The 23,976-nt window shown below is 40.9% G+C and overlaps 1 protein-coding gene across 1 annotated transcript in view; it reads right to left on the minus strand.

Annotated features, from left to right (window-relative positions):
* Positions 1 to 4,074: 4,074 nt before the first annotated feature.
* Positions 4,075 to 23,976, minus strand: part of SLC22A5 (solute carrier family 22 member 5) — a 62,431-nt gene continuing 42,529 nt past the window's right edge. The window contains exons 4-10 of the mRNA XM_036751140.1: positions 23,365 to 23,536; positions 21,915 to 22,041; positions 17,050 to 17,150; positions 10,555 to 10,769; positions 8,810 to 8,992; positions 6,401 to 6,536; positions 4,075 to 5,484 (exon numbers count right to left, since the gene is read on the minus strand). Of these exons, the coding sequence (XP_036607035.1) occupies positions 5,385 to 5,484; positions 6,401 to 6,536; positions 8,810 to 8,992; positions 10,555 to 10,769; positions 17,050 to 17,150; positions 21,915 to 22,041; positions 23,365 to 23,536 (1,034 nt within the window). The 3' untranslated portion in view covers positions 4,075 to 5,384. The remainder of the gene's footprint in view (positions 5,485 to 6,400; positions 6,537 to 8,809; positions 8,993 to 10,554; positions 10,770 to 17,049; positions 17,151 to 21,914; positions 22,042 to 23,364; positions 23,537 to 23,976) is intronic.

The raw sequence follows: 23,976 nt of genomic DNA on the forward strand, positions 1-23,976 counted from the left end.
AATTCCTTTACATATTTATTCCCTTTTGGCTTTTAAAAAAATCTCTTGGTGATTCCCTTCCCACTCCCATCCCTACTTTTAACCCTGTAGGTTAGTCTTGCCTTTTATTTCTCTTTTTAAAAACAATAACCACTAACCATTGGTAACTAATTTCATTGCTTCATCATTTATTCTTTCTTTGGTAATTGTACTTATTTTTCTTGTATTTCTGTGGTTTAAGGTATTTGTAAATCAAATATTATGTTCCTTTCTTTTTTTTCCTTCCCCGAATGTCTCAAATTCCTCTTGAATGACCATCTCTTTTTTTTTCATTGATGATTAAGCTCAAGCTTGTAGACTTTGTCATTTTGGATTATAGCTTGAGCTATTTTGCTTTTCTGATGATTGCATTCCTTTCTGTGGTTTTGAGCCAATGCAGAATAATGTTGTGGTATTTGAATTTTCTTTTCTGTATATTTGAAGATCTTTCTTCTGGCTGCTTTCAGAATTTGTCATTAGAATTGCTAAAGTTAACCACTATGTATCTTGAAATTTGAAGTGCAGACTTTTTTTTTCTGGAGGTGATCTATGGATTATTTGAATTGATTCCTATTTTCTATAGTCAGAGATTCTGGGCAGTTTTCTTGTGTTATTTCCTGGATTGTGGTGTTCAAGCTTTTTGGATTTGTCATGTTCTTAAATTGTCTCTGTCCATCCTGTCTTTGAGGTCAATGGCTTATAGGGATTGTGAGTTCTTTTAATATTGTTACCATGTTCTTCTCTTTAGCCAGATTTTCTTCTACTTCAGTGTTTTTATTTTCTAAATATGTTATTCTCTCTTTTGTATCTTTTGAGAAGCCCTCTGCTATGGATTCAAAATTTTTCCTAGTCTGCTCACTTACTTTTTCATTTCTACATTGAGATCTGTACTTTCTTTAATTTTTTAAAATAAATTTTTGTTAATGTTTATCTCACCATGGTTTCCCCCAGCATGCATCCCTCAACCCTTCCCAGAGTAGCATCCCAAATAACAAGTAGTATTTTCTGAAGACAAAAATGAAAAAGAGGAAAAAAACAGGCATAATCAATCAATACATTGATAAGAATCTAAAAATATGTGCAAAGTAAAGCACTTGTGGACCTCCCATCTTTGTAAAAGGGCTGGGTGAGAGGAAACATAACTTCTGACATATATTCATTCTTAATTTATTCTCTTGTTGATTTTGTTTCTCTTTTGGGCCATTTTGGAATTTCTTCTTGCTGTCCAAGCTCTCTCGGGATTGTACAGGAGTCTGTATGTCATTGGGCATCGATTCACTTTCCTTTATCTCATAATATTTGTTGAGAGCTTTGTAATTTCTTTGAGGATTAGTACTTATCCTTTCTTCTCATTTTAGGATTCTCTGTTGATTTAGCTGTTTGTGTTCTGGGTTTTTACCGAGTTTTTTTCCTCTAGAGATCTGTGATGTTTCAAACTTTTTTTCTTTATACAGGATATGTCACTGTTATTCACTTTCTGATTTCTCCTTTGCCTATGGGCACACATTCAGGTCTGCCTCAGCCTTCTGCCATGTTAGAGGATTTAGATGTCAGTGGTCTTGGTTCTTGTCCCCAGTGGCCTCTGAGAACATCAGATTGGTGCTAGCTGGGTTCCCGTCTCCTTTCCTTCAGGCCTAGCACAGTCTCTTATGCTGTTCCTCTGTCCTAGTTTCTCTTAGCTCTCGTCCTTTCCTTCTCTGTCTTGGCTCTGTCACTTTTTTCAGGGTTCTGAGAAGGTTGGAATAGTCTCTCAAACCTTTGGGGTCTCTGATCTAGGGAATACCCTAGGCAGAAGGCAGCACAAGTTGTGTTGCTGGGCAGAATCAGTTATGTGCTGCTTGTTGCAGAAATGGGAGACAGGCAGGGAGGAGGTGAGGTGTATTACAGTGACTCTGCAGCTACAGGGGGTCCCATCATGGGGACACAAGCACATGGATCAGTTTGTGTGTGTCTGCTGAGAGCATGGAGTCTAGTAAAGGAGGAGTGCCGTGTGTGCAGCTTTAAGGTTTATCATTCTGATATGAATTCATAAGGATTTTACCATGTGGGAACTCTCACTTTTTTGTTCCCTTGATTCAGCTGTCAGTACTCCTTGTGGCACATAATTACTCTGTGAATTTTTTTGAGAGTTAATGAGGCCTGGGAAAAGTATTTGGTCCACCATCTGGGTCAAGTGACCTATAAGTATATTGCATTTTCTTAATAGTCCTCTGGGCCCAAGTTTGTTCATTATACTTTACATAGCTCTTTCCATTTACATATTTGTAATTACTGTGAATATTGTTTTATGGTTCTGCTTACTTCACTCAGTATTAGTTCATATAAGGCTTCCCATGCTTCCTTGAATTCTTCATATTAATCAGTACTTACAGTACAGTAACATTCATGTACCAATTTGTTTAGCCTTTTCCTCATGAATGGGCAACTACTTTGTTTCCAATTCTTTGCCATCACAAAAAAGATGAGTCTGTAAATATTTTGGTATATATAGAGGCTTTCTTTTCATCTTCGACATTATATGCTTGGCATATATACTTAGTTATGGGATTTCTGGGTTAAAGTATATGGACATTTTAGGCACTGTTTGAGATTGCAAATTGTTTTCCAATATGGTTGGGCCAATTTATAGCTCCACTAATAATCTGTGTGTGCCTGCTTTCCCATAGCTTCTTCAACACTTTTTCCATCTTTTGTCATCTTTACCAATTTGATTGGCATAAGGTGAAAACTCAGCTATTTCAGCACTCTTATTAGCAGTTCGGAGCAATCTTGATTATGGTTGTTAATAGTTGGCAATTCTCTTGAGAATTGCCTATTCCTATCCCTTAACCATTTTCCAGACAGGTGGCGCTGGGCCTGGAGACAGCAAGACCCGAGTTCACATCCAGCCTCAGACACCTAATAGCTGTATGACCTCAGGTGAGTCAACAAACCTCTCTCTGTCTTGGTTTCCTCAACTGTGAAGTGGTAGTAATAATAGTACTTACCTCCCAGGGTGGTTGGGAGGACTAAGTAACATTTGAAAAGCACTTAGCATAGTTCCTAGAACATTGAAAGTTTTTAATAAATGCTTTACTCCTTTTTTGTCTCCTTCTGCCCATCAAGGAATGGCTCTTTAATATTTAGGAGGCATTCTGAGTTTCTTATGGTATATGGTATAAGATGTTGATCTGAACAATTTCTGCCCAGGTTTTTCATTTATCCTAGTAGTTCTTGTCATGTAGGAAGATTTTCCCCCAAATAATTTATATTGGGTTTATTGAACACTGAGGTTTTTAGTTCAACTTTCTTCTTTTTCCTTATCTTGTCTGTTCCATTGATCTACTTTTTGAGTTTTTAACCAGGACCAGATTGTTTTTATAATAGAATTTGACTACTTTATAATATATATAAATATATATTAATGGAATACTACTCTATAGTAGAATTTGAAGTGAAGAGCACCTATCACTTTGGGGTGGGGGATAGTGAATACATGGAAGAATAAGAAGGGAGGGTGAGATTGGAGAACAGTTAGTATTCTATTTTGGTTGGAACACAACAGTACTGTATGTGAAAAGGAGCAGTATTAATAAGGTTAGAAAAGGAGGTAGAAGTCAGTTTGTGGACACCATCAGACACTAGGCTCAGGAGTTTGTACTTTATCCTTTGGGTAAAAGAGAGAACCACATGCCCTTTGAGTGATTTCTGCAGCAGTTCAGGATGGTGACACTGACCTAGGCACTCTCTCTAACCTAGTTCTGCTGGCTAGGGTTGGGAGGACGCATCTGTGGGCTGGGTTATGGAGAGGGGAGTCTGTGAGAGAGGTTTGAGTGGTGTAACCACTGTTGGTGGGGGGTTAGGGTACCAATTTATGGCTGATGAATAGAATGAAGTTATTTGACCCACAAGGAGATCTAATCCATTTACCTTAACCACCGAATCATCCAGGCTGACTTTATATAAAGTCAGTGGGAAGCTAGAGGATGATATATAGTCTTTTAGCACTTAGATAAACCAAGTTGTAGAGTGATAAATAAATCAGCAGCTTTAATAGAAGTAAAGGCTGTAGACGGCTATCATTAAAAAATTTGTTTATTAAAGTTTTTTAATATCCCTAAGATACCACAGTAGTTTTCACAAAAAAATGCATTTTTTGACCAGGTGAAGAATATGCTTTTGTAGTACCATGGCAATAGAATCGAGGGGAAAAAAGAAGGCAAATAAAAAGCTTACTACCCTCCTCACCCCACAGCAAGTTTCAACTATGGTTGTCCCACAAATTAAGTAAGTACCTCTGTTCCTTGGATCAGTAGATATACTCACACCCACGATCTAACAGGAGAAACTCAAATCACATCCCTGGTCTTAGTCATTTTTTCCATGATAGAGATCAGAAAAGGAAAGCACCCCATGTCGTCACTTTTGGCATCTACACAAGTACTAGTAGCATTGGCTCCTAACAAATATTTACTCACATCCAGTTTATTTGCAGCTGGGCACAGATGGCAAAAACTTAGGGGCCAGTTAGCCCACTTTTCCAAGTATAATTTGAAGGGCAAATGATTTAAATGATTTGAAGAGAAAGCCCCTCCCCTCCACACTCTGCCAAAAAAATCTCAAGGCTTTGAGAAAACAGATATTAACCTACTTTCTCTCCCTAGCCTTCCCCATACATTCCCCAATTCTGTGTTTCCTTCAAACGGCTAGGAAAACAACAACAATAAAACCCATGATCTCAGAGCAACCTTAAAGATTTGACTTATCTCACAATGGAAGAAGTGCAAATTTGTGATATTTTATTTTTTTATGTGGGCCTGGACAAGCCCGATCCTTTGATCACCCAGTAGCTGTGCTGAAGAGAAATTCTGCTAGCCAATTACTGGATGGATGCTGACATTCTATGTAATAAAATCCATTTCCACCCTAACTACATTCAGGTTTTTCCAGCCCCCCATCCTTTCTTCAGCCCTGGGAAAAACAAGTCTGGTTAAGCATTCCTAGGGAACACAGGAAAACAAGACAAGCAAAATTGCCATCCCCTGGCAAATGAAGGAAGGAAGAAAAATAAACATCAAATTTTATTAGTGGCCTTCTTCGGAGAATCTCAAATTACTCCATAAATTTAGTACATCACCCCCTCTTCAAATACTCATTAATTCTAGTAGGTATTAAACTACTTATGAGAAGCCAAGTCCATTATGGTATTGAAAGCAACCTGGTCTTGATTTCTCCTAAGGACAGTGTCTATGTGTCTATTCAACGAACAAAGAGGGATTGGGTTCGATGTAATAAATACCAGGATGTTTAATACCCCAGGACACTTAGTGTTCTCATAAGCTCTTGTAGGAGAGTATTCTTCAGTCTCTTCCTGAATACAGGTTTCACTACAAGGCTGTGCTTTTAATGACTGCGTGTCTTTCTTCACCTTCTTTTAATATCGTTGAGTCACTGCTGCTGCTGCTAGGAGTTTGTCTGTATTTTATTCTATAAAAAAATGGCAAATGAAATTTAGTAAGAAATGTGTAAAGCCAGCCTCTATCAGAGATACATCTATCCTAATCAGGGCATCTAAAATATATTAGGAAGTATTTTTAAAAGGGTAGAACTTCACCGAAGAAAAAGGAAAAGCCATATTCTATAGGCCTCATATGGTTGTTCTTCCCACTGTTTGCAATGTACTAAGCTCTTGTTTCCGTGGAGACACGCACGTACAGAGACAGTGCTGGGCAGGATCAGACAGGAGGATATATGCTGGGAAGACCTGCAGTGTACAGGCTAAATTATTCCCCCACCTCCCTACCCTTCTCACACTTCCACTCAGAAAGCATTTCTAGGCTTTTCCCCTGGCTGTCTCTCATTTCTGGAATGCTCTCTATCCTCCTATTCACCTCCTAGCATTCAGATAAAATCCCGCCGTCTACAGGAAACCCTTCCTGATCCCCTTTAATTCTAGTTACTTCCCTCTGTTGTCTGTCTCCCGTTTATCCTATGTGTGTGCACGCACACACATACACACAGTTGTTTGCATGTTGTCTCCTCCATTGGATTCTGAGCATCTTGAGGGCAGTGAATATGTTTTGACTTTTTTTTTGTATTGCCAGTGCTTTAGTACAGTGCTTTACATATAATAGGTGCTTAATAAATGTTTACTGACTGACAGACAGCAAGAGCACTGGGCCAACTTTCCCCGGTGGGCATTGCATGGAGAATTTGTTGGGCTCTTCTATTTTTATTTTGGGCTACTCCAAGGAAATAGACTATCCCTGTTATACTACATACAAATCCACAGCATGGCCTGAGTTCTGTGGTGTCTGAATGGAATAGTTGAGGAGTATGCCAATCATGAGGGCTAACTGAATCAAGAAGAAATAACATTATAGGATCTTAGAGATTTCCTTACCCTTTGACCCTCAGCATCTGATCAATGGTATCTGGGAGAGGGAACCCAAAGCTCTCTGGGAGGAACAAGGTAAGGATGGCTGTCAGTACAGTTAGGCTCCCCATGAGGATGTAGGGCAGGAACCGGTCATAGGCACCTAGGACACAGAAGATCTGGGTGATTATGATGGGGCTGACCTCCAGTGCACCATGGCCTGAGTGCATTGTCATCTGGTCTTGTCATCTGGTTCAAGTACTTATTGGGGTGGCTTTTCAATCCTCTCTCCTTTCCATCTCCCCTCCCCCATCCCATCCTTGCTTCCTCTTACCAGCTCCCACAGTACAATATTCAGAACAGATTGGCCTATTAGCCCAGCATTGCCCAAGCAGTGCACTCACTTAGCAGAAGTAAAGGCCAATGGGCTGAGGACAGTAGCCTCTTGGGCTGACTGCAGCTAATCAAGGATGTCACTGAGGGCCAAAGCACTTGGTGTTGTTTCTGGATGTTTCCCAGTGTCATACTTCCGAGGTAACCATTGCATCAGCTCATAGTCAGACGTAACCTGACTAGACCAGTCCCACAGATAGGACCCAGCCTGTCTATGTACCTTTATGCTAAACGAGTCGAGTTTCCACTTGCAGGAGCCACACAGCCTGTGCGCAAAGGACTGCAAATGTTCATGAGTGGCATACTCTAGGTCCAAAGATGAGGACCATGGCTGGGTAAGTGTGGCTATATTTCTCTACTCTAGAGCAAACAATGGGCACAAAGATCATCAAATTAAGAAAAGTAGCCGAGTGGCAAAAGCACTGAACTTGAAGTCGGGAGAGAGGAGTCCTGTTTCTGGCTTGGATATTCACTAGCTCTACGAACCTAATAAATACGTGCACTTTTATATAGCTCCCTCATTCTCAGGATCTCAGGTGAATACTTCTATGGGAGAAATGCAGATGGAAGTAGCTAAGGTAAAAATAACAAATAACGCCATGTGAGCTTTTATAGCCGTGGTTGTTTTCTCATTTGAAAAGTACCTCTTTACAGCAGGTGTCTCTGATAAAGGCCTCATTTCTCAACTATGTGGAGAACTGAATCAAATTCATAAGAATACAAGCCATTTGCCAATTGATAAATGGTCAAAGGATATGAACAGGCAGTTTTCAGATGAAGAAATCCAAGCTATCTATAGGCAAATGAAGAAATGTTCTAAATCACTTTTGATTAGAGAAATGCAAATTAAAACAACTCTGAGGTACAACCTTATACCCATCAGACTGGCTAATGTGACAAAAAAGGAAAATGATAAATGTTGGAGAGGATTTGAGAAAATTGGGACACTAATGCATTGTTGGTGGAGTTGTGAAATGATCCAACCACTCTGGAGAGCAATTTGGAACTATGCCCAAAGGGCTATAAAAATGTGCATACTCTTTGATATAGCAATACCACTACTAGGTCTGTATCCCAAAGAGGGAAAAGGACCTATCCGTGTGAAAATATTTATATCAGCCCTTTTATGGTGGCAAGCTATTAGAAATTGAGGGGATGCTCATTATTTGCAGAATGGCTGAACAAGCTGTCATATATGAGTGTAATGGAATACTACTGTGCAATAAGGAATAATGAACAGATAGATTTCAGAAAAACCTGGAAAGACTTATATGAACTGATGCTGAGTGAAATGAGCAGAACCAGGAAAACAATATACAGTATCAGCAACATTGTGTGATGATCAACTATGAATGACTCAGCTCTTCTCAGCAACATGATGATCCAAGACAAGAACATGATGGAAAATGCTGTCCACATTCGGATAAAGAACTGATGGACTCCGAGTGCAGATCGAAGCATACTTTTTTTCACTTACTTTATTTTTCTAATGGTTTTCTTCCTTTTGATTTGTTTCTTCTTTTACAACTGTCACTAATATGGAACTATGTTTTACATGATAGCATTTGTATAACCTATATGAAATTGTCTACCATTTTAGGAAGAGGGGAGGGGAGGGAGGGAGAAAAATTTGGAACTCAAAATCTTGTAAAAATTAATGCTAAAAATTGTCTTGGCATGTAATTGGTGAAAAAATAAAATACTATTTAAAAAAAGTACCATCTCCACAATCAGCACACATACCTTTTTACCACTAACCCATGAGTTATGCTTTGTGATCACCCAGAGACACCATGTGGTAGAATCCTAAATTATCAGAGCTGGAAAGGTCCTTGGAGATCATATTTTACCTCTGAATGGAATTTAAGTGGTCACCTCAATTGACCTTGTACTTAGCTTTTCATAGAGAAACCAAGGACTGTGCTTGTCAGCTAAAGCCAAACCAGTTTGTTCAAACCTTATGCTAAACTCTGCCATGTTAGCTTAGGAATATGACTGGTATATTCCTTTTGTTCATGCTTCACACTGTCCATAGTGACTCACCAAGGTAGACAAAGTAAGGAGACAAGATGCTGCCCAGTCGTGATGCCATGGAACTGGCTCCCACACCCATGTTCCTGACCACTGTGGGATAGAGCTCAGCTGTGTACACGTACACCATGGCAAAAGCACAGGTGATCCCAAACTTCCCGATCATCACCAAGCCATTTGACAAGATGTATAAGCCTGGGGAGACAAAGCAGGGGCAGGGAGACCACCCTTCAGTGAGGTTTGGAGCAAGTACCCTGCCTGCCACATTGCTCTGATCATTTCAAAAGTGCTGATCAACTCCTCCTTGCCTGAAGATTTTTCCCTTATGCAGTGAAGACCTCTTCATTTCTTTGTCAGTTTATATAACTTCCTAGTGTAAAAGGAGAATTGTGCCCAAGGTCCTGATTCTGGTCCAGTGCATGTGTGAAGTCCACCTGGAAACCCTAGTGCATGTGGTCAGCATGTGCTGACCACCATCAGAATAGCATCACTAAGAAGCTGAGAGCCTCAGCCTGTATACTGAAAGAATGTTGCATGGGTCCTTTTAAGAACCATTTTTTTGGCTCTATAATAACCTAACAGTTGTTACGTTTGACTTTACAATAACCTGTATTTGATAGTTATCGAACCTGGTGTCCAAACATTCCCACTGAGCCCTGTGCCACAGGCACCAGGATTTATTTTGGTGCATTTTTAGCTGCTTGGGGTGGGGGGATGCTCCCCGGAAGGATGCTCATTGTCTTCATCTACCCCACCCTGTACTTCCCAAGGCAAATTTCTTCAGATCCATCCCATTGTTCCTTAGGATATTTAACTAGTTTAATACAGAAATGAAGATAACCCAACAGTGACACGTCAATGCCACCTCGGAGTTAGCACTTCCTGAAGGTCTTTAAGGATGCCTCCTTACATCAACACTTATATGTAGCTTAACACTGTTATAAGTCATCTGTTGGCAGATTTTTGGTAGATTCTGGTGGCACTGGAGCCTGTGAGCAGTTTAGTAATATTTCTACTTTGAGCTATTTCTGCTCACTATACCTTCTGTCACTTTGAGTGAACTGTGGCCAGAGCTTGGCCTGAGTAAATGAAGACCTCTTAGGTCCTGGATCAGGTGAGGGCTGTGTCCCAAAAATATGGGACTAGGAAGGGCTACTCATTCGAGGGTAGCTGGTGTCAGGTTTTGTCCTCAATTTCTATGTTGCTGTGGCACCCTTAACACTGGGAAATGATGCTGCAGTTCAATACAGGACAGGATGGGAATATGATGATATGGGACATTTGGTTCCCGCCTGTGGAATCAGTATGGTTATAGGGATAGTAGGAAATGATTCCTACTTGCAAGCTTTCCTTTCTCTCTACCAAGAAATATTTCTCACCCGAGAGTCAGATGTGTTGGCCACAATCAAGGCAGTGTCAATGTCTGTAAGAAAAAAGGGTTTTTAACAATGATTGGGCTCATGAAGCATAGGTCTCATGGTGGTGAAAATGGAACAGGAATAGCTCTCCTTTCTCTTCCAGAGAGAAAACAGTGCCACAGTGTCCTAGCATATTTCTCACCCACTCAGGACTGGGCCAAATTAAAGGGCCTTCTGAATCCTGGTTTAAAATAATACCCCAGTCTTATAGAGAACTGCATAGCCATGTAATATCAGATGAACTAGAAGGAACTGACACTTGATTTTATTTCCTGTACTAGTCATTCATCTACAAGGGTATGTAGAGAAAACACAAAGCATGACCCACAAGGCCCTCACCTGGGGGCACTAGTTGTATGAAGAGAAGAACACTGCCACCCAGGAAAAGGGCAGCTGACATGGAATACCGCCGGGGCAGGTTCTGTAAGAGTAGCCAAGCAATAACGTATGCAGGGACCTCGATCAGACCAGAGAGGAAGCAGTTCACGTAGTTATCCCCATGTAAGTTTGGAGTGTCAAGTGAAAGACCAAAGTAGCCCACTGATATGGTCATCCTGTTAAGAAATGGTGATAGTTAAGGGAAAAGCAAAGCCAGAAAGACCATTCCTCACCCCATTTACCATCTGCGGCCAGCCTGCGATTCTCACGGAAGGCAATCTTTTGTGATTTGATTACTGCAAGAAGCAAAAGTAGAGGATAGAGGACTGCAGTCCATTGCTGCTCTTCAGAGAAAACCGCCTGAGTAAACTTGCTGAGGAGGAAGCTACAGAAAAACTTCGTCTAGCTAGGACCAGTGCAAACGTTCGGCTTCACGCCACCTTTAGATGATTTAGTACAGAAATGAAGTATTGCCAATGCCCATAAAAGAAAAGGAATGATTTCCAACGTGCCTCATAGTCCACCTCCCTCCTCCCCACATATGATACACAAAAGCGCTTTGCCATCCATCTGAATAAATCACAAACTAGACACATGGAGGAGGGGGTGGCCCTGGATCCTCTGCCCGCCAGAGAAAAGTGCAAAGGGCACTTGTATAATAAAGGGCAAATTTATAATGAATGTTAAACAATTTAAGGAAGCAAAAACACCCTGGAGAATAATTAAATACTATGAAGGAAGAAATATCAGATCCGATGAGTAGGATGAAAACTGATGAGAGATTAATGTTAGAATCATGGAAGGTTAGAGCTGGAAGCGACCTTAGAATTCATCTCCTCCAACTCCTCTACTTCACAGTTGAGGAAACCAAGGCCCAGAGAGATGACGTGACCCAGGTCACACAGTGAGTTAGTCATAGAACCAGGTCAGATGAAAGGGGAAAAATGTACTGAGAGACCCCCTGACTGCAGCCATCAAGAAGAAAAAAAAAATCTAATGAGCTAACAGACAAAAGCCAGCTCTCTATGGGCAGGGCCTTTCCTTTTCTGAATTTTTACATCTTCTCCCTTGCCCTCCCCACACACAAGCCTATCCCCTATTCTCCCATCCAGGGCCTGGCCTCCTGGCTGTGCCACATACAAGACCCTCCATCTCTTTGTCCCCAGGCTTGGAATGCCCTCTCTCCTCATCTCTGCCTCTTGGCCTCCCTGGCTCCTTCAAGTCCCAACAAAATCTCACCTTCTAAAGGAAGCCTTTTCTGATCTCTCTTAATTTTTGTACCTTCCCTCTGCAGAAGACTTCCTTTTTATCCTGCATATAGCTCATTTCTTTACATGCTGTCTTTCTCCCCTCCCCCCCTTCAGACTGTGAGCTCCCTGAGAACATAGTGTTTTAACTTTCTTTGTATCCTGTGCTTAGCACAGTGCCTGGCACATAGTAGGTACTTAATAAATGTTCACTGACTGAAGATCAAATAAGAGAATCTCTATCAAACACTCTCAAAAACTTGAAGAACTATATAAATAGCAGTTATTATTGGTAGAATGATTTGCCTTCACTAGAATTAAAGCCTCCAAAAAATTGGAGCAGTCACTGATCACCATCACCCTCCCCCTCCATCCCACCTTGAGACCTCTTATACATAATCATTCTGATCTCAACTCCAACCCATGTTTTTTTGTTTTTAGTGTTTCTTCTGGGGCCCCTCCCAACCTCCAACCTCCAACCTTTTACACAATTTTTTTCCCTTGCAGAGATTACAGGTAACTTAGAAACTTACCAGTCAGATGGAGAATCTTACTGGGAGGTTCATTTTCAAATTTTATTTAAATTAAATCATGGCCTCTGAATAGGGATATTCTGTACAGGGGCACTAGGATACAGGATGAAGGGAATACCCTGAGCCCCATTCTCACTCACACCAAGTCTCAGGAGAGCTGCTGGACTGCAGACCCCAAGGTTAACTGGACAGAAATATTCTGCCCTCATTGGCCGCAGATCGCTCCTCCCATTCACAGGCTGAGCCCTGCATACACATGAACACTTAGTTCATGGTAACAAGTGACCAGCACTGATAGTCCGGCATTGAGGCTGTGCTGAGTCAGGGTGTGTCAGGTATGATCTGAGGCTAACTGTATCCTGGGCAAGACTTTTTGGGTTGTTTTGCATTAAAACCCTTACACATGTACTTTTAAAAAGTATTCGTGGGCACCTAGAAATCTCAGTGAAAGGAGAAGAATTGTGGGAACCAGTGAGTGAATCACTGTAGCCTGGAAGTTCCCAGGGTGGCTGGGATCCTTGCAGTATCTTGTAGGAGATGCTGGGATTAAAGAAGCCTGGGCCATTCCTTAGAAATGAATGACTCACAGACACTCCCAATCCCTAACGTGACACAGCTGGATTTCCTCTTAGAGTAGTTCCACAAAGCACACCTGCCGTGATTCAGTGTCTGGCTGTCTCTTTTGGAGGCAGGATTTGTACCTGCCTTTTTGACTCCAGATGCAGCACTCCAGCCACTATACCTCTCCCTTAGAGGCATGGGACAGTCTGTCACTATGGTGGCTTTTCCCACTTTGGGTACATAGAATTTGCTTGAACGTCTTCAATAGCATTTCCCCCTTCATACCAAGGTTCTAAGATTATTTGGTTGCTAAAGTTCCTTGGTTTTATCATAAGGAGTTTTGTCAATAACAACAAAGACCATGTGGCTGAGTGCATTAGGATCTTTCTTCCTCCATCACCTAGCCACTTCTAAACATGTTATCCTATATATAAGAAAGGGTATATAACAAGGGGCAGTTAGGTGGCACAGTGGATAAAGTGCTAGGCCTGGACCCAGGAAGACTTAAAATCTAGCCTCAGACACTTACTAGATGTGTGACCCTTGGCAAGTCACTTAACCCTATCTGCCTCAGTTTCCTCAACTGTAAAATGAGATGGAGAAGGAAATGGCAAACACTCCAGTATCTTTGCCAAGAAAACCCCAAATAGGGTCACAAAGAATTAGACACAACTGAACAACAACAAATTTAGTAAGGACCTGGAGATAAGGTTCATCCTTATCATCGCTATTATTTAACAGTCTCTGTTAATAAGCTCTGTGTCTATGGCCCTGTGTACTATAGAGAGTGATTCAGAAAAGCTCACAGACCTTGTCCTTGGTCTTAAACCCTCTGACTAGAACAGACTTAAGGAGACAGTCCAATTCATTCCCCTGCCTCCAGATAGTCCCTTCCTAGCCATCTCAGAGAGGAGACTCCATCCTGCCTCCATCTTCTGAAACAGTCACTGTTTCCAGATATGTGATTACCATTCCCACCAATGCATAGGATATGGCACCTCCACATCCACTACTCTCTGAAGTCAAGAAGGCTGGGAGAAAGGGATGTTGTTTTATCTGCAGGGCTTCATCTGTACTCTCATAACCACTATCTATGTGGAGTTGAGGCAGAATACGATTTTGGAATCTGTAAACTGAGAGGAACTTGGCTCTGTGCCTGCCTCAGGATTTTGGGGTAACCTGGGGCTTCTTCTGGTCACTTCTCTTCACTGTGTTCATGTTTCTTCAGTTCTGGTTCTTAGGGGGAGTCATTTTTACCTTTATTGTTCTTGTCTCCCACTATGAATATTAAAGAGCTTTGTGGAGAGAGGTTTTGGGGAGGTGCAGTCAAGATGGTGGAGTGAATCCCACACTTTTGCCAAGCTCTCCTAACACTTGTCTTCTATAACAACCAAAAAAGTGTGTCAAACCAAATTCTGGGCAAAAAAGCCAATTAAAAGTCAGGGTGAGTCATTTTTCCAGCTCAGGGCAGCTTAGGAAGTAAGAAGGAGAGGTCAGTGGATACTGGGGCAGGGGCTGGCCAGGAGCATGGTACAGCAGAAGTCGCACCAATGGTAGTGGCAGCAACTGGTTATGTCAGTGGCGGCAGTAGTGGGAGTAGTCCAACACCTATGCATGGTAAGGAAACCGAATATTTATTCAGAAAGATCCCAGGGGACCTCTGCACTAGCACTGGGAGCAGGAATGGCAGCTTTATCATACATTATCTATTTCTGGATCACAATTCCAGGGTGGAGTAAAGCAGTTGTGTGGTCACAAGGGGGCAGGAACCCTACCTGTATAAGGACCAGAGGGCAGTGACCAGACCTTTCCCTGGATCATACCACATTGAAAGCACTGAAAACTTAAAGGACCTTGGGCCTAGTTGTAAAAGCAGGAAAAGAACATAAAAGACACGCTCAGGCCAGTCATCTCAACTATCCCCTCCAACCCCTGCCCCAAGGTGAATAGAGCCCAACACAACATAAACTCCAAAGTCAAGAAGAAGGCTGAAAAAAATGAGCAAACAACAACCAAAAAAGAACCTGACCATAAAAAGCTACTATGGTTGACAGGGAAACTCGAGACTCAAACTCAGAAGACAATGACCTAAAAACATTTATAGGGAAAGCCTCAAAGGAAGAAAAAAGCAGATTGGAACAAGCCCAACAAGAATTCCTAGAAAAAGCTAAAGAAAGAAATATTTAAAAAACAGAGCAAAAATGATTTTAAAAATCAAATAAGAGTGGTAGAGAAAAAAGTGGGAAAAGAAATGAGAGATTCAAGCAAATTATGAAAAGAGAACCAACAGCTTGGTAAGTAGCACAAAAAACACCGAAGAAAATAACTACTTAAAAATTAAAACTGGCCAAAAGGAAAAAGAGATACAAAAGCTCACTGAAGAAAATCACTACTTAAAAGTTAGATTTGGTGAAGTGGAAGCTAAGGAATCCATGAGACATCAAGAAACAACAAAACAAAGTTAAAAGACTGAAAGAATAGAAGAAAATGTTAAATATCTTATAGGAAAAACAACTGACCTGGAAAATTGACTGAGAAGAGACAATCTAAGAATTGTTGAACTTAATGAAAGCCATGATAAAAAAAGAGTCTAGACATCATATTTCAAGAAATTATAAAGGAAAACTATCTGGATATCTTAGAATTAGAGGGCAAAGTAGAAACTGAACAAATTCACAAGTTATCTCCTGAAAGAAATCCTAAAATGAAAACTCCCAAGAATATTATAACCCAAGTCCAGAGCTCTCAGGTAAAGGAGAAACTTCTGAAAGCAGCCAGAAAGAAATTATTCAAAAATTGCAAAGCCACAGTCAGGTTTATACAAGATTTAGCAGCTGCCATGTTAAAGGAATAGAGGGCTTGGAATGATATTCTGGAAGGCAAAGGAGCTAGGATTACAACCAAGAACAACATACCCACCAAAACTGACTACAATGGAAGGAATGAATATTTAACAAAATAGAGGACTTTCAAGCACTCCTGATGAAAAGGCCAGAGCTGAATAGAAAATTTGACATTTAAACAGAAGACTTGAGGAAAACATGAGTGAGAAATTGTAAGAAACAAAAGGTTAAACTGTTTATATTTCTATATGGGAGGATGACACTTGTAACTCCTAAGAACTTTATCATCATTAGGGCAGTTAGAAGGAGTCTACTTGGACAGAATTTTTCATGTTGGGATGATCTCAAAGGAAAAACAGAAAGGTGAAAAAGTGGGATGCACTGAAGAGAGAGGAAGAATGGTGAAAATTATCTCATAAAAGAGGCATGCAAGGAAAAGCTGACAAAATGGAGAGGAAAATGGGGGAGGGCAGTGGGCAGCACTTGAATCTTACTCTCATCTGAACTGGTACAAGAGGGAAAGAATATGGATACACACAACTGGGTACAGAAATTCATCTTACCCAAAAGAGAAGTAAGAAGGGAATAGAGCAAGAACAAGGCAAGGGGTAATAAGAGGGAGGGAGGGATTAAGGAAGGCAGTAATCGGAAACAAAACATGGTTTTGAGGAGGGGAGAGGGTAAAAAAGAGAAAAAATGAACAGAACAGAATAGGATGGAGGAAAATACACAGTAATCATAACTGTGAATGTGAATGTGATGAACTCACACATAAAACAGATAGCAGAATGGATTAGAAACCAGAATCTAATAATATATAGTTTACAAGAAATACACTTGAAACAGAGAGACACACACAGAGTTAAATTAAGAGGCTGAAGCAGAATTTACTATACTTCATCTGAAATAAAAAAGGCAAAGAGTGCAATCATGATCTCAGACAAAGCAAAAGCAAAAACAAATCTAATTAAAAGAAATAATCAGGGAAGGTACATTTTATTAAAATGAAGTAATATCAATACTGAATCATATATGCGCCAACCAGCATAGCATCCAAATTCTTGGTGGTATAGCTACGTTTGACAGAAAGCCTTTACAAAATGTTGCATTTTTAACATTTCACATCTTCACCTGATTTTTTTTTGCTTCAAATTTACCTTACTGGTTTGATCTCCATATGCTTTTTTGTTTCTAGGTAATCAGGATTTTAAAGTATGATAACCCAGCCACTAGTGCCGTTCTGGTAGCACTGAGGAGACCACACTTACTCACCACAGAATTATAGACATGATGGTGACAATTCGGATGTTCTGGGTTCGAAGTAGGTCCAAAATACTGTGGGACTGCTGTTTCCGGGAATGCAGGTCTTGCAACTGTAGGAAAGACAGGGTAGTGAGGGAAGAGACTTCAGCCAGCAGACAAGCTTGACTTCTAAGGACGGGGTACAACATTCTTTTAATAACACAAGGCTTTTTTCCCTTGAAGATTCCAGTCTTCTGAAGAGCTTCCTAGACCTTAGCAGTGGCAAAACTGAAGGCAAGTTTCCTACCTGTAATTTTCATGAAATTGCACCACACAGCTAAGACAGCCAGTTACCCTTTAGCTCAGAATTTAAGGCCGTGCATAATCTGCTGCCACCCTGACTTTCTAATTTATCTAGCTTTACTCCCCTTCATGTACTCTATGCTGCAGTCAAACTGGGCTTGTTCATCATCCCCCATATAAACCCCGAACTTTCCCACCTCTGTGCCTTTGCTTAAGTACTATGCCTGGAACGGCCTCTTCCTTCTCTTTCCTCTCTCCTCCCCACTCCCCTCCACCTCTATTGAATTCCTACCCATCCTTTAAAGCTCAACTCAAATGAGGCTTTCTCTGATCCCTTCAGTAATGACCCATCCCCCAGCCTTATCTACCATTTCGTTTACACGTGATGCTTTTATGTATTATTTTTATTGTAGTTATTTTCTTTGCTTTATATTTTCCTGCCAAGCTGTAGTCCAAACTCTGTGAAGGCAAGGGCTGTCTTACCTGAATGCTAACTTTTTCTTAGTGTTAGAGTAATGATTTGCCATAGGCTAGGTGGTGCGGTGCCAGGCCTGAAGTCATGAGTTCAAATCTGGCCTCAGACACTCACTAGCTGTGTGACCCTGGGCCACTCACTTAGTCCTGTTCGCATCAGTTTCCTCATCTGTAAAATGAGCCGGAGAAGGAAGCGGCAAATCGCTCCAGTATCTTTGCCAAGAAAACTCCAAATGGGGTCATGGAGAGGTTAAAACGATTGGAACAACTCAACAACAATACTTAAAAGTTTGCTGAACTGAATCATTCCCTGTTGGGCACGAAGCCAGAGCAAGAACACACACTGACAGCTCCTTTCCTTGACTGCCTTGAAAGGATTCCCAGTGCCGGCTAAATAGAATCATAGCATCTTTATATCCTCAGGCTACGAGAGCTGTAAAGGACATTTAAGTTCGTTATTTGACAGATGAGGGCCATGAGACATCTACATCAGCGACGGCAATCTTTGGGCAGGTCTGGCCACTCCTCTGTGTCTGAGCTAAACAAGTCATTAAAAAAATTAATTCTTCTTTATTATTTTTTTCTCCCCAAAGCTGGAATGATTTGCTTTTTTGCCCTGTGCAATTTTCATTTATTATTTCTTGAAATATAGCTCTGAAAAAACAGGCTTCAAAAAAGCGCATTGTGTTTCATATGGAACTATTTGTGACAGTTCCTGAACCCACGGACCATAGCACTCCAGGCCTTTCTATCCTCCACCATCTCTGAAGTCTGTCCAAGTTCACGCTGGTTGTTTCCATGATACGATCTATCCATCTTAACCTCTGCCATCCTCTTCGCCTTTTGCCTTCAATCTTTCCCAACATCAGGGTCTTTTCCAATGATTCCCATCTTCTCATTATGTTGCCAAAATATTCAGGTTTCAGCTTCAATATTTGATCTTCTAGTGAATAGCCTGAATTAATCTCTTTAAGTATTGGCTGATTTGACCTCCTTGCTGTCCAAGGGACTCTAAAAAGTCTTCTCCAGCCCCACAATTAGAAAGTTTTGATTCTGCAGTGCTCAGCTTTCCTTACAATCCAACTCTCACAGACATACATTGCTACTGGAAAAACCATACCTTTGACCATACAGACCTTTGCTGGCAAGGTGATGTCTCTGCTTTTCAGTATGTTGTCCTGATTTTCCATAGCTTTCCTTTCAAGGAGTAAGCATCCTTTAATTTCATGGCTGCAGCTGTAGTCTACAGGGATCTTTGAGCTCAATATAAAATTTGATATTGCTTCCATTTCTTCTCACTCTATTTGCCAGGAAGTGATGGGAGTAGTTGCCAAGATCTTAGTTAGTTGGTTGGTTTTGGGGTTTTTTGGATGTTAAACTTTAAGCCATCTTTTACACTCTCTTCTTTTTTTCATCCTCACCTTTAAATTGAAATAACTCTGGCTTTTGTTGAACTGTTTTCTGTTCTGGCCAGAAACTTTGAGGGTCTTCCCCTCCCAGACAGATATTTTTGTAATGGCTAATTAGGCTATCTTGGGGCCTCAATTCTTACTTAGCCCTTAATCACTGAATTGGTGTTGCTTCAGACAAACTGAGACTTAGGTAAGACCTTAATTTAGGAAGGCCAAGGTCACCCATTGCATCCTGGGTCATCCCCAGTCACCATGACATTTGTCTTACCATTGGATTTTGATGTGTCTGGAGGAGAGTACACAGCTCTGCCGCACTTAAATCCAATTCACAACCAAGTCAAGACATCACTGTGTCACCAATTCTCTTCAAAAATAGAGGATGAACAACAAACAAGCCATTTTCCTTATCAGCATCTAGCCTAGGCCTTGCATATGGTAGGTGCTCAATAAATGTTTGAACTGAACCCAAACCAGTCTGTTTGCTTGGAAGTATTTCTGTTATTTGTTCTCACACTGTATGTTTACAGAATTGGTCCTAGGGAAAAGAGAATTTGGAAAGAAAAACTGGAAAACTGACCCAAGCTTCACCCAGAGTCACTTCCTGTCAAACTTGGTGCAGCCTTAGCCATTAATCAAGCTCATATCCAAACATTCTGATGTTTCTTCTTAAGTAAACCTGGCTTTGAGTGGTGGATTTTTCCTTAAGTTAGCAGTTCAGTAAAAGGTCAGTTTGGGACTTAATGGGAATCACTGAAATAGCCTCTTTTCCTCAAAGCAGTCTTCTACTGGAGGAGGATAGATGGTGGTCTCAATTTTTCTCCAAACATTCTGGTTCACCCAAAATGAACCTTGGTTGAACATATTTCTGTGACTGCGCTTCCTTCCTCTTCCATTTATCAGTGGCTATCAGTGAGTGTTTCCAAGCCTCCCTCCTACTGCAGCGCCAGGATATCTAGGCTAAAGGGTCAGGAAGTGTTTAGTTGTGGGCCCTCTCCAGGGAGCAAAGGAAAGGGGGAGGGCATAAACTAGAGTATTATAAGAGGGGGTGGGGGACGGGACACGGAATTCTGGGAACTGACTGTTTGTGAGAAGACTGGTAGCTAGGTAGAAGCAACTCAGTGCTCTGAAATACTAGGTCACCTTCTAAAGCCCCTTCTACCATTAAATCTCTGATCTTCTGAGTCTATGGATGTTGTCAGAGCTCCTGCCTGAAACAAAGGGCATTTTTCCTCTTGGGCCCTTTTAAGAATTACAACAGTCCTGGATTCTGAATGTGGTGAAGATGAGAATATCTAACCATGGCGTCCTTCACATCTTTGCCGCTGGCACCGACGCCAGAGCACAAAGATTCCTGTTTCCATGAAGAATTCTCAGGACCTATTCTGCATTCATGGTTTCCCAAATCCATGCTCCTGGGAGCCTGCCAAAGGTACAGCCAGGCCATAACTTAGCAACAAACACTTCTGGCCTTTTCTGGTCGATGGTAAGACCAAGGGGGAGCATAGCCCTGCTATAGCTTTGGGCCAAAAAAAAGGTAGAGAGAAGGGAGAAGAAAGTAAATAGCCTTCAACAAGGCTCTGGGAAGGAACAGGTTCTAACAGTCACAGATTTCAGGGTTCAGACACATACAGCAAACTGTCCACTTATACCTATGAGATGATGCCCACAAGCGACAAGGAGACTCTTTCACTCACAAACTCAAATTCCAAATTTGTCACTGGTTCTTTTCAGTTTATATATATTTAAAAATTATGTCTCTCTGACAAGTCTCTGAAATAATAATAATACCTACGTTTACATATCATTTTGTTTTTAAAGCACTTTTTAAATCAACAAGCATTTATTTATATTGAAGATACAAATGCAAGCAAACAGTACCTGACCTCAAGGAGCTTATATTCTTAAAGGAGAAGACAATAAATAAAGCTGAAAAGGTGGGGGGTAGGGGGCATGAAAGAGAAAGTCCAGAGAGTTAGGAGTGGAGGTTTACATATAATCTTTCATTTGATCCACACAACAACCCTATGAGGTAAGTGCTATTATCACCTCCATTTTAAAGATGAGGAAACTAAAGTTTCAAGACAGTAAGTGACTTACCTGGGTCACAGGACTAATCTGAACCCAAGTCTTAATGACTCCAAGTCCAGCTTCCTATCCACTGCTTCAATTAGCTGCTTTGAAACAGTAAGAAGTTAAAAAAGATAAAAACTATGCAGAATGCTGTTAAATACCTAATATTTATTACCAATAACAGGTTATTATCAATAATCTAATAAATAATGATTGTTTTCCAGGGAGCTTGACTTCCCGCTTTGAGGAAAAAAAAATCAATCCATAAGGACGAAAGTTTGATTGGCAGCTCCTTCTCCCCTGACCTAACTCTGCACAAAATAAACATTTAACACTTTTTTTGAGTGAAAGGCTAGAAGAAGAGTTTGTGCTTGAACATTACCTGCTTCTCCAACAGGTAGTAGCAAATACAGACCAAGGTCTGATCTCTAGTTTTGCCAGCAAAGCCTCAATTTATCATGAAGATCAAGAAACTACCATCCACCTATACCTGAGACTCCTTTCTCTGAAACTGCCCTGCTCCCAGTGCTAAGGAGAGAGAACACTCTCTGCTGTTGGCATGTAATACACCTAGAAATAGATGGTCTCAGGTTGATGTAAATGCATGACTAATTTGTTGCATTTCTCAGCACTTACCTCCATTGGGTCAAATATTATTGGTGGCCCAACAATCCCGTTGATTTTTGCAGCCTTCCGGATGATGGCCTCTGCCTCTTTCAATCTTCCCTGAGACAGGAGCCATCTGGGCGATTCAGGAATAACCCTGCAGCAGCAAGTTTTAAAACATGCTAAATCTACGCTGCATGACAATTATAAAGTAAGCCCTGGCAGGATGCTACAAGGAAAACAGACTGTGACAATGGTATTGTGATGGACAAGGTTAGGGCACAAACACTAAGATCTGTATTCAGAAAAACAAACATGAATGAATATTCTAAGTTCCCAGAGGCAGGCCGGACCACAGCAAAATCTAAACACAAAGGTTGTTTGGTAAAACTTGGCCCCCTCACCCCACCTTCTCCCACTGTGTGTGTGTGTGTGTGTGTGTGTGTGTGTGTGTGTGTGTGTGTGAGTCAAATGTGACAATTCATGAAATTACCACACCACCTCTGATAATTGAATCATACCAGTGCAACATAAAAACAATGGCGCCATCTTGTGGACAATGGGAGATGGGGGAAATTTTTTTTAGGCTGCGTGTCAATCAGGGTAGTTAACTATAGCAAGATATGTGGCAAGAATGGGCTTGTGGTGTAGCCAGATTTCTTTTGAACCTGAATGGGAAATTTATACATATTTCTTGAACATCCTTCCCTCTCCCATAGCCATTATCCTGGTCCAGATTCAATAGCCTTCCTATATACTGCAGATAGGCTAATCTTTCCAAAAACCCCTGAAAACCAAGCTCATGAAATCAGTTCCCTAGTTCCTACCACATACAATTTAAATCTCACTGCCTACCTATCCAAAATGATTTTCCACTGCCCTTACTATGAGTACCCTCCTCTAGTTAGGTTAGTCTTCTCACTGGACTTTCCACACACCATACTCTATTCCTATGTCTATGCTTTCGCATTAATTTTATTCTTATTTAGAATGTCCTCCTCCCTCAGGATATCCAAATTCCATCTGTCCTTCAGGGCCTGGACTAAGTCCCACATCTTCCAAGAAGTCTTCTCTGATTGCTCTTAGCTTTCAGTGATCTCATTTCTCAGAAGACCTCACATATTTAGCACTGAAAGAGTTTTAACTACAAAATTTAGCACTTAATATTGTATGGCAAGTATTTTTTATCCCTGAACAGACTCAGAATTCCTATGGGCAGGAGACTGTTTTCTCCTTCTTTTGTGACTCTAGCTCCAATTACAGGTTCAGGCTTATACACTAATCTTTTGAATCATTTATTTTTTGTGGGACTGAGAAATAATCTCTTTCAAAAAACCTGAAAAATCAATGGGCTTCCTGTTCTTAGAAGCTTTGATTAGGAAGTAACCAAATTGTTTCCTTCTCCTCTCTTTTTAGGACCAAACCACAGAACATATTAGCTTCATGGAGAAATTCAATCAGCTAGTGAGGTCATACTCACCACCACAGTGGAAAACAGAGCAACCCTGGCAGAGTTAAGGCCAGCATTAGCATCCTCCATTCTCGAATGAAATAAGCAACCAATGGCAGGAACATGTAGCCAATTGCATAAAATATGCAAACTCCCAATGTGGAGAATATTATTCTACCTGATTTGCCCAGAATTTCCGTTCCTTTGAAAAAAAGAGCAACATACATTAGCACTGTAACTCAGCTTATTGACTGTTTATAGCAATACTGTGATATTGTCTTCATTTCTGAGACTGGGCAGTATTTCAGACTAGCTAACAAACCCGAAAGTATAGGATGAGGCTGGAACTGAATTAACAATTCCAGAATAGTGGCACCAGTCCACTGCTGGTTCACTCATATGGTCCCTCACTTTCCCCTCATATCAACCTGAAGAGGATGGAACAAAGGTAATAATACAAAGTTGAATCCTAATGATGTTATGGAAGGCATGTGTTTCTTAGTAGTTGATTTAAATTCCAGTGAAAGGGAAAGTTACTTAAAAAAAAGGTCCATAGGAGAGGTTGGGGGCAGGGTAGTGATAATTAAATTAAACCAAGAGGGAATACTGTTTAAAGCTGAGGAGAAAATAACTGCCTTAAAA

The sequence above is a fragment of the Trichosurus vulpecula genome, chromosome 3, assembly GCF_011100635.1.
Source record: "Trichosurus vulpecula isolate mTriVul1 chromosome 3, mTriVul1.pri, whole genome shotgun sequence".
Lineage (NCBI taxonomy): Eukaryota > Metazoa > Chordata > Mammalia > Diprotodontia > Phalangeridae > Trichosurus > Trichosurus vulpecula.